Here is a 12491-nt window from a genome sequence, read left to right as displayed (position 1 = left end):
GAAAAAAATTCTGTAAACCGTAACTTTTGACTGATTTTGTTCAAATTTTGTATAAAGAAAATTCAAACCGAAACTCAATTTGCGTAATTAAGCAACTTTTGAAAATTTAACTTTTAGAGTGCTTTCCAGCGTTTAAAAAAAACTCCGTTTTGAAAACTTCTTGTGCGGTGGAAATTTTTCAATGTGGTTTTAACATTTTTGCAGACAGGATTTTTCTTCATATATCCTGAAAATTTGATCATTTACACACGGGTACAACCCGAAAAATAACCAATGGGACGCGCTGTACAAATACTTTCGTGATCACTTAAAAGTACATTTTAATTTATTTTTTGTCGATTGACGGTTTGATTTTTAAATTTTTATTTTAATTATTGAAAATAAATACATTTAGGGCATCTCATATGTAGCTCTTTTTCTTTTTTTCTTTCATTAGTATTTCTTTGTTTTTTGGGAAATTTAGTGGATGTACGAATACTTTTATGATTGACTGTACATTCTCCATATCAACGGTTTTTTCTTATTTTCTGAATGAAATTTTTTTGACGATTCATCCTAATATACAGGGTGAGTCGGGAGGATCGTGTCAAAGTTCAGGAGCGTGTTGTACATGAAAAATAAATGTAAAAAAACTCAAATGTTGTTATCCGATTTTCGTTCTGTAGGTGACATAATTTCCAAGTATAAAAATGAAGATAGAATTATGCCATTGAAACAATTGGGTCGGCCACGGGTTCTTAACGATCAAGATTATCGACTAACCATGCGAAAGGTGAGAGAAAATTAAAAAATAAGTGCTCCTAAATTGCAAGTCGAAATGGAAAAATTTCACTCTAAAAAAGTATCAACTGAGACTATTCGAAGATGCATTGGTGATCATGGGTTCCATGGTCGTGTGGCCGGGAAAGTCATGGCTAAGTAAAAAAAAAAACAGAAAACTCACTTGGAATTTGCAATTGAACACATTTCTAAAGATGAAGACTTTTGGAATGACGTAATTTTTGCTGATGAGTCCAAATTTAATAATTTTGAATCGGATGGGAGACAGATAGTTTGGAGAAAATCAAATACCGAAGTTAATAACAACAACTTATGTCACACAGTAAAACATGGTGGAGGTTCGGTAATGGTTTGGGGCTGTATTTCTTCCCAAGGCGTAGGCGAATTAGTATTTATAGATGACATCATGGATAAAATATATTACCTGAAGTTACTAAAAGAAAATATGACGAAAAGTGCGGAGAAAATGGGATTATTAAATCGATATAAATTTTACCAAGACAACGATCCTAAACATAATGTACTTGTGATAAAAGAATGGTTATTGTACAATTGCCTTAAGGTCATAAAAACCCTACCCCAATCTCCGGATCTCAATCCGATTGAAAACGTGTGACATCAATTAGACATTAAAATTAGGGAACATCAAATAACAAACAAAGACACCTTAAAAAGAGTAATGGTTGAAGAATGGGGAAAAATTGATACACATTAAAAAAAAAAGTTTCTTCAATGCCACATAGATTACAAAGTGTTTGCAAGCAAAGAGGCCATACCAAATATTAATAATTATAAAAATTGTAACTATTACGGTGTTTTTTTTGCTAAAGCCAGTGTCCGAATATTTTTGTGACTTGATTTAAAATGTTATTTGAACGGATTTATTATTATTTTGACAATTCTACAACGAATATTGTTTATCAATTTATGAAATATTAGTATGTAAGGTTTAATTTCATCATTGAAATAAATTTATTTTTATGTATATTTTTGTTTGTCCATAATCAGTGTATAAAGTCAATAATAAATTAATTTCAGAAGGTGTCCGAATATTTTTGTGACCCACTGTAATAAATTTTGCTATCCGAATATTTTTCTAATCCACTGTAAATCTAGTTACATTTAACTGATACCTAATATTTGTCATGTGTATTAGCCTAGTGAGTGTTGTACAGAGCTGTGTTCGTTGTCGTCGGTTGTCGGCTGACAGTACAATTATATTTAAGGCCGTTAGAATTCTTTAAAAAAAATTATTTATTCAAAAATTCAAGTTACAAAATTTATTACAATGACTGACATGAACGATCTTCTTAATAGTAATCCCTGCCTACGGATTAGCTAGTACTTTTATAATTAAAAAATGCTGAAGATGCTGAATCTGGCGCGTGTTATGGTTTACACGCGTCACTCGTGTTAGTATCCTTAATAAAATGGCCATATAATTGTACCACCATTCAAAAAGCCTGGAGTCATCGTTTGAGATTTGTCAAAATCTAAACATCGCTCAAAATGAGTTTTGAGACGAAATATCTCGGTCAAAAATTTGAATTTGTAGACCTGTCTGACTACTTGTAGTGTCAAATAATCAATCGGAAATAAAAAAAAAGGTGAACACAATAATTGAGCATTTATTGCACTATGATGCACTGGACAAAGATTAAGATTTTATGATTTGGTGCATTAGTAAAGCGTGTATTTTTGCCTTTGTGAACGTGCCTTTATTTGCAGTCATAATTGGCTTTTGGTGCCTTATAAGGGTCTATCTGCGAGTACATTTAATTTTTCACTCAAATAGAATGCCTTTAGGTACGCTTTTGTCTGTAACAAATGCTGCTTTAGAGTGTGACGTTTGCCTTATTAAATATTGCCTTATTGAATGTATTTTTCTGAAATATTTACTGAGTGTTGTTAAAAGTGTGAATATTTCGTGTCTTATATGTAAATTCTTTTTCCTGAAAAAAAGCAAAAGCATCAGGAATTAATAGCTTTAAAAAGCAGGGTTCCCACGATCACAGCTCAAAAGACGATGGTCTACGATAATCTCCTTGGTATGTAATTCCTTTATGTTGATAAAGTTGTTGTAAAATTATTCTTGGAAAGCAAAAATGTTTGGAGTTACAGTAAATGTATTATAATTCTTGAAGAACAACCTTGTACCTGTATACATTACATTTCTAGTGTTTGTGTATAGTTTTAAAAATTACTCATAGTACCTATTAAGGGTAAGTTGAAATAATTATTATCATGGTAAACAATTTATTACATAAATTTGAAATTTCATTTTTTTTTTTATGTTGGATTGAATACGTTATTTGTCTCCAGAACTTGACTATTCCATAACATAAGCCAATAGGAGTAGGTAATATTAACGAATATTTATGAATAAAAATTCAAAAACAGTTAGTTTTTCTCTTCATTTTACTCCATAGAACATTTGAGGACTTCCACTAATGCCCCACGAAAGCTATCGGTACCAAAGGTAAGTTTGTAGACCCACACATCGAGTCGAACAATTTTAACCTCGAGTTTGGCAACAGTACTATAATGAACTTTATTGCAGCAATGAAAATAATAGCTCAAGATAGCGCTACGAATTCGGACAGAATCTATACCTCCCACCTTCCTACCACAACACTACAAGGCAGAAATGGTTTTTAAATTATTGTGTGAATTTTGAAACCGTTAAGTGACATTGGGGTTAGACATTTTAGTTGCATTTTGTGTGTCTTTAAAGAAGGTAATGTAAACTATGGAAATTCTGGAGATTCTTTTGTAGCATAGGTGGTACGCGAAAAACCATGTTAGGAGCTTTTTCTAGTAAATTCGTTTCGTTTACTACTTGAAAAATTAAACCAGGAAGAACACGAGGTGAAACTAGTGGCATGTCTGCAGAAGTAACATATGAGGAAAAAGAACGGATACACGATGTTGGGTACTAGTTGGGCGACTAGTGACTTTACGAAATAGGAAAATTGCTGGACAGTCATATTCTTTTTCGGTAACCTGTGCTTCAAACCTGTTCTTTGGGATTCGATGCATCGGTCTGCGAGAAATACACGTATTTTCGTTCTCTCTGTTTTAAATACCTCCGTTTTAGCAAGATAGCACTACTTCCTGATCGTCATAAATGTGTATAAGGAATGCCAACTGGTATATTTTTTACGGAAATCTCTTTGAATGGTACTAAGAAATTACTTTAATTAACACTCGTAAATAATTAACCATGTCTGAGAAAAAAACAAAAAATAGATTTATATTAGGTCGTGTAGTATGAAATGAGTAGAATTGAATTGAAACTTTAGTCATTTTTCTTTCATATGAAATGTTTTTATTGTCAATCGAAATATGCACCACCATTATCAGTACACTTCTGCCATTTAACGGGAAGTTCATTGATTCCCCTGCTGTAAAAGCCTGCAAGCCGGGAGTCGATAAACTCGTGGAAGGCAGCTTTGACAGCCTCGTCGGAGTTGAATATTTTCCCTACCAAAAAGTTATCCAAATTTTGAAAGAAGTGGTAATCAGTGGGTGCTAAGTCGGGTGAATACGGTGGATGACAAAGAGTTTCCAATTCTAACTCCTGTAGATTGGCCGAGGTGACTTGTGCGGCGTGCGGCCGAGCGTTGTCGTGCAACAATAGCGGTGCGCTTCGATTGACTAATCTTGGCTGCTTAACCGTCAGTTGCCTCATCATTTCGGTCAGTTGTCGGCAGTAGACATCAGCCGTAATCGATTCACCAGGTTTCATGAAGCTGTGATGGATGACACCTGCGTTGGACCACCAAACGGACACCACACACAAGTTTCTTTTGATGAAGATTTTTTTTCGCACAAAGTTATGGTGGTTCATCTTGATCCAACCACTGCGATGAACGTCTGGTATTGTCATATAGGATCCGTTTCTCATCACAAGTAACAATCCGATTCAAAAATGGATCGTTATTATACCGGCACAACAAAGAAACACAAGCTTCGAGACGTCGTTCTTTCTGTATGTCGCTCAACTCATGCGGTACCCACTTGTCCAGCTTTTTCACCTCACCAATTTCAGCCAAATGAGTCAACATTGTTTTTTTGGTTACACTGAATATTAACGAAAATTCGAACGCACTTTGACGTGGATTCGCTTCCATCGCGGCTTTCAGATGATCGTTATCCACTTGAGTTTCAGGTCGTCCACGCGGTTCATTTGTTAGGTCAAAATTGCCAGAACGAAATTTCATGAACCAACGAGATACTGTTTGCTGTGAAGTGACTTCAGTACCCAACACATCATTAATATTGCGAACCGTCTGAGCTGTTGTGGTTCCATGATGGAACTCATATTTTATTAACATACGAATTTCACTATTTTGCATGGCTGCACAAAATTTTTTATAAAAATAAAAGTTTTCAATAATTTTTAACACTTTAAACTCTGATCGAAAGAGGAAGAATGTGCCTTTTCAACATAAAAAAGTCAAGTCCAAATATAGATTTAGAGTGAAGTTATTCGCAGTTGAATGTGGCAATTCGAGAATCTACTCATTTCATACTACACGATCTAATACATCTATTTGTTTCATCAAACAGCTCGCTGGGAAGCGCATCTTTTCTCCTATTTAACCGAATATTTATCTATTACCGTTTACGAGATCCCCACGCCGGACGTCCTTATCTTAAACACACTGTATAGCTCCATTTTGTATGTTTGTGTTCATCTGTTTGTTAGTTTGTCTTCTAATACTACAAGTACCAATGAACAAAAATAATTTCTCATCGATTCATTCAGCCAAAACAATTCAGTATGGGCGAGACTCCTGAACAATCAGTGATGCATCTTCCGAGCCCTCTCTCACATATTCTAGCGAAGGAAGAACTACTAACAAGTGCCAAACTTATAGTAAGTTTCCCGAACCACCTTGGCATCTCTTAGGCAGTATAGTTCTTTATTTCAGATAACAGAACAACCAGCTGCAAAATCTGTGAGATTCCGTTATAAATGTGAAGGGAGAACTGCAGGATCGATTGCCGGAGTCAGCAGTACAATGACAAAGAAAACTTGTCCGGAAGTACAAATATGTGGTTATCAGGGGAACGCTGTAGTTGTAGTCTCTTGTGTCACGGTTAATGAACCATATTTGTAAGTTGTTACTTCACTCGAGTGTTAAATTACAAATTCTATACGTCAACAGAGTACATCCGCACAATTTAGTAGGACAAAAATGCAGGAAAGGTGTGTATGCATCATTAGTACCCGTCGACACCATGAAGTTACAATTTAATAACTTGGGTGTTCAGTACGTCAAGAAGAAGAACGTTGAGGTCTCTCTGAACCAACGAGAATCTATTAAGGTCGATCCGTTTAGAAGTAAGATTTAGGTGTCGTTGGTGACCTAATCATAAGGCTCTGGTCTGTTTAAAAAACGTCCTCGCTTACTTACAAGTGCGCGGGGCTTCGAAGTTAGAACTTAAGAAATAAATTTTAATCGTTAAGCTACTTTTTTCTATTGATTACTTTCACTGACAAAACTTATTAGCTGCAAACAAATCAATTTGAATGATTAAGATTAACTTGTGAAATTCCAACTTTGAAGCTCTGTACAGGGTGTTTCCTAACTACGTGTAAAAAATTTAAAGGCGTAATCCTCGACTGATTTTGAGTCAAAAATGTCTAATAAACAAATGTCCGCAAATGTCTTGTTTCCAAGATACAGGGTGTTGACTGAAAGACGTTGAAAAAGGTTTCTAAAGGTTTGGTGGTATTTACTAACTTGTTTATTGTTAGTTTTTCTTCTACTTTTGGGGTGATCTGAAGAGACTTGTCTATGCTGTCCCAATAAACACTCTAGATCAACTTCAGGAACGTATAATTACCGGATGTGAAACGATACGCAACACACCAGGAGTTTTAGAGAGAGTGAGACAATCATTAACAAGAAGGATGGAAGCGTGCATTATGAGTAATGGTGGTCATTTTCAGCAATTCTTATGATTAATTATTAAAACATTCCCCCAAAAAATTGTCTTTTCTAAAATTCAAACACCCAAATTGAGTCATTTTGGAAATAAAATCTCCTTTTCTTGTCACATTTCAACACCCTGTATGTTGGAAACAAGGCATTTGCGGACATATGTTTATTAGTCATTTTTGACTCAAAATCAGTCGAGGATTACGCCTTTAAATTTTTAACACGTAGTTAGGAAACATCCTGTATATACTTGCTAGCAAGCGAGGTAGACAATTTTTTTATGTGATACATAAACATTTTGTTTTCACACTGTATTTTGCAGATGGTTATGCCCACAAAAGTGACCCCGCTTCAATTGATCCAACCGCCGTTCGATTATGTTTCCACGCTTTCCTGGAAAACCCCGTAGATGGCAAGTTCACCTTGCCACTAACGCCCGTAGTAAGCGATGTGATATTCGACGACAGGAAACCTAAGCCCGAGTTAACGATAGTGGGAATGTGCGCCTGCGGGGCTTCAGTGAGTGGCGGTAGTAAAGTCATTCTTTTATGCGAAAAGGTAACTAAGAGCGAACTTCAAGTATAATACACCGAGTGACCCAACTCGATCGAACATAATCATATCTCAATTGTTACTGATAAAGATTAAAATTTTTTAACGTGAATATGATATAATGGAATTAGGCTTTTGCTAATGTCATATGTTATTTTATGACTGATAACAATTAGCACAAAGTTTCGTTTTTTTAATTGTTTTTGACAAGTTTTTTTTTAATCCAAAATCTAAATCTTGAAATCACCGTTTCAACAACCTATTAGTTACTCTTTTGATAAATTAATTACCCTTAAATTTTATTTTACAATATTAAAATTTTTGTTTTTGTAACATAAACTCCACTACCGACGTTAAGGAAACGTTTTAAAAAATGTTGTACAAAATTTCTTTAGTGGAAACCCGTTTAGAAGTTGCATTTTATATATTTATATATATACAGGGTGTCCGGCAAGCCGATACAATAATTTTAGGGGGTGATAGATTACGTGATTTTGAATCGATTTAACCAAACATACCTATCTACCAAGTGTTACAGTTTTCCTGATAATTCAGTTTTTAATATTTTTTAATTTAACCGTGCTCTATCACAATTGTTGGAGGGTAGAAGAACACCAAGCCTTTTAATCACAAAAATGTACTAAACTTTTTTTAAATTCAAACATGGATTTAATTTAAACGTTTAGGTGTAGGTTTATTTGAATTTCTTAAAAACTTCCTTAAGCAATAGTCTTTTAGTCATGCTGAAAAGATTCTTAAGAAACATTTAAAAAATGAGAGAAATTAACTTTTTATGTATCAGAGCAGCGCATTCACCAAAACGTTATCTACTAAAAATGATATGAAAAATGAAAATATTTGCTAAAAATGCAAATGTGCTGGATAGCCATCATTTTGGAAGAATTTGTATTTGATGACATTATCAAGTATTCAGGTAAAACAATTGTTTTTATCACCCCCTAAAATTATTGTATCGACTTGCCAGACACCCTATATATTATTGTGGTCGCTCAGATTTTCATCCTCCCCCACCCTCCAGTTTTTCACTTTACATTTTCCACTATTTGGTTGCATAGTTATATCTATTATTGATCTTGCTCTAGCTGTTTCAAATGTCAGTTTGTTTCCTTCGTTGCATACTACCATATCCGTCTCCTCCATAAATTCTTCCATCATTCTCCCTCTTTCCCCTGTTTTAACTGAGTTCCACCTTAAATTTTTAGCATTGAAGTCTCCCGCAACTACCACTTTCTTTTTGTTTTCTTTCACCTTCCTCTTGAGTTTTTCTAGATATATTTCGAATTCTGATGTTTTTTTGTTCGGTGAGAATTGTTTTACCCGAATACTTGATAATGTCATCAAATACAAATTCTTCCAAAATGATGGCTATCCAGCACATTTGCGTTTTTAGCAAATATCTTCATTTTTCATATCATTTTTAGTAGATAACGTTTTGGTGAATACGCTGCTCTGATACATAAAAAGTTAATTTCTCTCATTTTTTAAATGTTTCTTAAGAATCTTTTCAGCATGACTAAAAGACTATTGCTTAAGGAAGTTTTTAAGAAATTCAAATAGACCTACACCTAAGAGTTTAAATTAAATCCATGTTTGAATTTAAAAAAAGTTTAGTACATTTTTGTGATTAAAAGGCTTGGTGTTCTTCTACCCTCCAACAATTGTGATAGAGCACGGTTAAATTAAAAAATATTAAAAACTGAATTATCAGGAAAACTGTAACACTTGGTAGATAGGTATGTTTGGTTAAATCGATTCAAAATCACGTAATCTATCACCCCCTAAAATTATTGTATCGGCTTGCCGGACACCCTGTATATACAGGGTGCTTGGTTTATTGATACACACCCGAAAGAGGGTGGTAGGTAAGATGATTGTAAACGTATTTGACCATATATACTATTATACAAAGTGTCACGCATTTCCAGATATGGCCATTTTTCCGAATTTTAGCAAATTCGCTGTTTACTTCCGTATAAGTTAAAATAAAAATTTAATAGAACATTTGTTGTGATTCTATCGGTTTTCGCATAAACTTGAAAATGTATTTTATCGATATCAAACATGTAGTCGTGTCTGCATATGAAAAAAAGAAAATTGTGATGCTTTAAAATTCCAAAAACGAATTTCTCTAATGTCAAACCTTGACTTTGTAAGTAAACAACGGGAAAGATGCAAATGGAAGAGTCGTTCAAATATCTTTAAAAACTTCTTTGATCATTGCTCTTTCGGATGTTGTATTGAAAGGCGCAGCCTTAATGCTCCATAAGGTATTTAATTTTAAAAAAATTGCAGAAAAAATACATAGGGCTATTTAACAAATTGAATAAAAACTTAATAACTAATTATTATTCTCAAAATGGGAACCACCGTTTCTGATGCAACAACAACACAGTTTTGAAAAATATTTGAACGACTCTTCCATTTGCATCTTTCACTTTATTTACTTACAAAGTCAAGGTTTGATATTAGAGAAATTCATGTTTGATATCGATAAAATACATTTTCAAGTTTATGCGAAAACCGATAGAGTCATAACAAAAGTTCTATTAAATTTTTATTGTAACTTACACGGAAGTAAACAACGAATTTGGTAAAATTCGGAAAAATGTCGATATCTCGAAATGCGTGACGCTTTGTATAATATTATACATGGTCAAATACGTTCACGATCATCTTACCTACCACCCTCTTTCGGATGTGTATCGGTAAACCAAACATCCTGTATAGTAGCATAAGTAGGCAACTATTAAACAATATTATTCAGAAATACTCTTCCCATTTTTTGAATTTACTATAACATTTTGAAGAATTAACACCAATATGAACCTCCTACCTACAAATCAATAGGTAATACTTTGAATAATAATCAAGCTCCCGAAATACTTTGAGGGCAAGTAGTTTATTGGCGCTTCCAACCATCTCTATTTCGAACAGATCGTAGTCATGAAAATAAATCAGCACTTCTTAGACAATTATCAAATAAATCGTCTTTATGATATCAAAGATAATCAAATATAAAGCAACTCTTTTTTCGTATAGGTAGACTTTAACTTGGAAGTAATGTTGCTATTTATCCATAAAATCACTCGACGATTTACCTAGGGATCACAGTAAACGACGGAAAATTTAGAAAATTCGAAAAGGAATTTATTCAACTTATTAGCTAACATAGAATCTTGCAGTGTTGACGAGCGTTTTCAACGCTCTAAAATAATTAGGTTTATACGTTTTTACGTTAAATGTTATTATAAATGAAAGTGTTTGTATACACACTTTTAATGTCTTCAATTGTATTTACTATCTAATGGCTATTTTTAGTAAAAATAATCCTTTATTTATTTTTCTTTCTGTAAAATAACAAAAATTGACAGGTAATTAAGGAAGACATTAAAGTCCACTTTTTTGAAAATGACCAACAAGGTACTTGCGTTTGGTTTACGGACGCTAAGTTCGAAACGTATCAAGTCCACAAACAGGCAGCAATCTGGTTCAAAGCTCCACCTTATCGGACTTGGGACGTGATTGAACCCGTTTCGGTGTTTATTCAACTATACAGGCCTTCGGACAAAATGACCAGTGAACCGTGCCCTTTCACTTATTTTCCTTTGGACCCAGGTAGGATTAAATGTTCAATACATCATCATGAATGATAACATAACTTCAATTACAGCATATTTGTGTCATTTGAAAACAACTAAACGAAAAAGAGAAGAGTTCTACCAGTCGTACCAGCAAAAACAGGGTGGGGTGACTCAAGTTGGTAAGTGGTCATTCTGTTTTATTAGGTGAGGCATAGTAAACGCTTCATGTTTTTTATATATTAAGTATTTTGAGAAAATATGGATTAAATAAAAGATACTGCATTTCAGCAGCCCAACCTCCGTTGGCCTTGCAAGATGAAGCAGTAATTTCCAACTTGAATATCCCCAATCCTCTAAAACCATGTGCTCTAGAACTGCTTGATCTTGACGATCACCAGATCGATTCCGGTGATCTTCAGAAGCATCTCAATGAAGTGGTTGTGCCCAATTTAGGATCGAATTTCAGCAATCTGTCTCTGACAGACACTGACCTAAATTAGTGTCGTGCTTGTAAATGCGGCTTTTCTTTGACGGATGGCAAAATAAGTACACTAAACGTTAAAAGGCTTTATTAGCGTCGTATCTGCAAAAGGGACATTGCTATGTCCAATGGAAATGAGATGATGTGATTTCCATTGTATGGGCAATTCGATGGCTTTGAGTGAGTAGTTTATATTCTTTGTAAAAGCTGTGGAAATTTATAGGGATGTTGCTTTAAAGCACCTGTTGCATATTGTTGTACTGGGTAGAGGATACGGTCTTACTATACGATTAGAGGTTGATGCGTTTATACTGAATTCAATTATAGTATTGCCAAATAAATGTTATTAATCGATAAAAATTAGTTTAATTAAATTGTAAAATAGTCGTCTTGACGTGACGCGAAAAATAAGGTACCCGGCGCCCTCTTTTGCAAAATATCTCGAGTTGCGATATCGTTCTTCCGTCCAACAACGGTCCTAAATACCTTTCAGAAGTGCTAAAATTTCAAATAATTTTGACTTTAAACCAAAATTATAATTACGCCATTCTTATTGACTTGACAGAATTTAACTGTAATCACAAGAAACAGCAATCAGAACTCGCCCTCCGAGTATCAAAAACGTGAACTAGAATCGCGTCAGCAACATCCACTTTCACTCACAAAAGGACAGTTAAACGCCTCTCACTTTTACTCATTAAGTCGTGGATATACTAACAGCATACTTCATAACCCTTTAAAAGAAAATAAAACCAGATTACTCTGGTTATTAATTCAATGTGCATTACGACCGTCTTATTCATTGCTGCGCTAATATTTAAATGAATCGTCTACAAAGTGATATTGATACAAAAACTCTCAACTTGCTTTTTGTAAAGATAAAGCAAACCAGTCTTGGAGACGATAGATGATAAAAACTAATATGCGACATTTCCAGATTTAGTAAAATGGGAGAAGAGTTACAAATTCGTAACAGCGGTTTCGTCATGAAAAATTTCTTTACCAAATAAAAGTACGTTTCCTGTTGCACAAAGAATTTGATTAAATGAGAAGACTGGAATCTCCAAGTTTTTGGAGCCACGGGAATCCGGATAGCACGAAATTCCGTCGGCAAGAAAAAGAACT

At 34.2% G+C, this 12491-nt stretch overlaps 1 protein-coding gene across 5 annotated transcripts; it reads left to right on the top strand.

Annotated features, from left to right (window-relative positions):
* The first annotated feature begins 457 nt into the window (after window positions 1-457).
* LOC136346388 (embryonic polarity protein dorsal-like) lies at window positions 458-12449 on the top strand. Of its 5 annotated transcripts, XR_010733285.1 has the most exons (9): window positions 3869-3960; window positions 5552-5662; window positions 5718-5902; window positions 5955-6130; window positions 7054-7289; window positions 10676-10919; window positions 10975-11064; window positions 11174-11546; window positions 12304-12449. XR_010733285.1 is itself a non-coding variant. In XM_066295484.1 (8 exons), exons 2-8 carry the CDS (start codon window positions 5567-5569, stop codon window positions 11383-11385), a joined length of 1239 nt encoding a protein of 412 aa, XP_066151581.1. In that variant the 5' UTR covers window positions 458-3517; window positions 5552-5566; the 3' UTR covers window positions 11386-12216. The 5 variants fall into 5 exon arrangements, 4 of the variants coding, with proteins under 4 accessions (XP_066151581.1, XP_066151580.1, XP_066151579.1 ...); XM_066295484.1 differs by lacking the exons at window positions 3869-3960; window positions 12304-12449 and adding an exon at window positions 458-3517 and having other exon boundaries at window positions 11174-12216; XM_066295483.1 differs by lacking the exon at window positions 12304-12449 and having other exon boundaries at window positions 3860-3960; window positions 11177-12218.
* The last annotated feature ends 42 nt before the right edge of the window (window positions 12450-12491 follow it).

Source organism: Euwallacea fornicatus, chromosome 23, assembly GCF_040115645.1.
Source record: "Euwallacea fornicatus isolate EFF26 chromosome 23, ASM4011564v1, whole genome shotgun sequence".
Lineage (NCBI taxonomy): Eukaryota > Metazoa > Arthropoda > Insecta > Coleoptera > Curculionidae > Euwallacea > Euwallacea fornicatus.
This window is presented reverse-complemented; position numbering and strand designations above follow the sequence as displayed.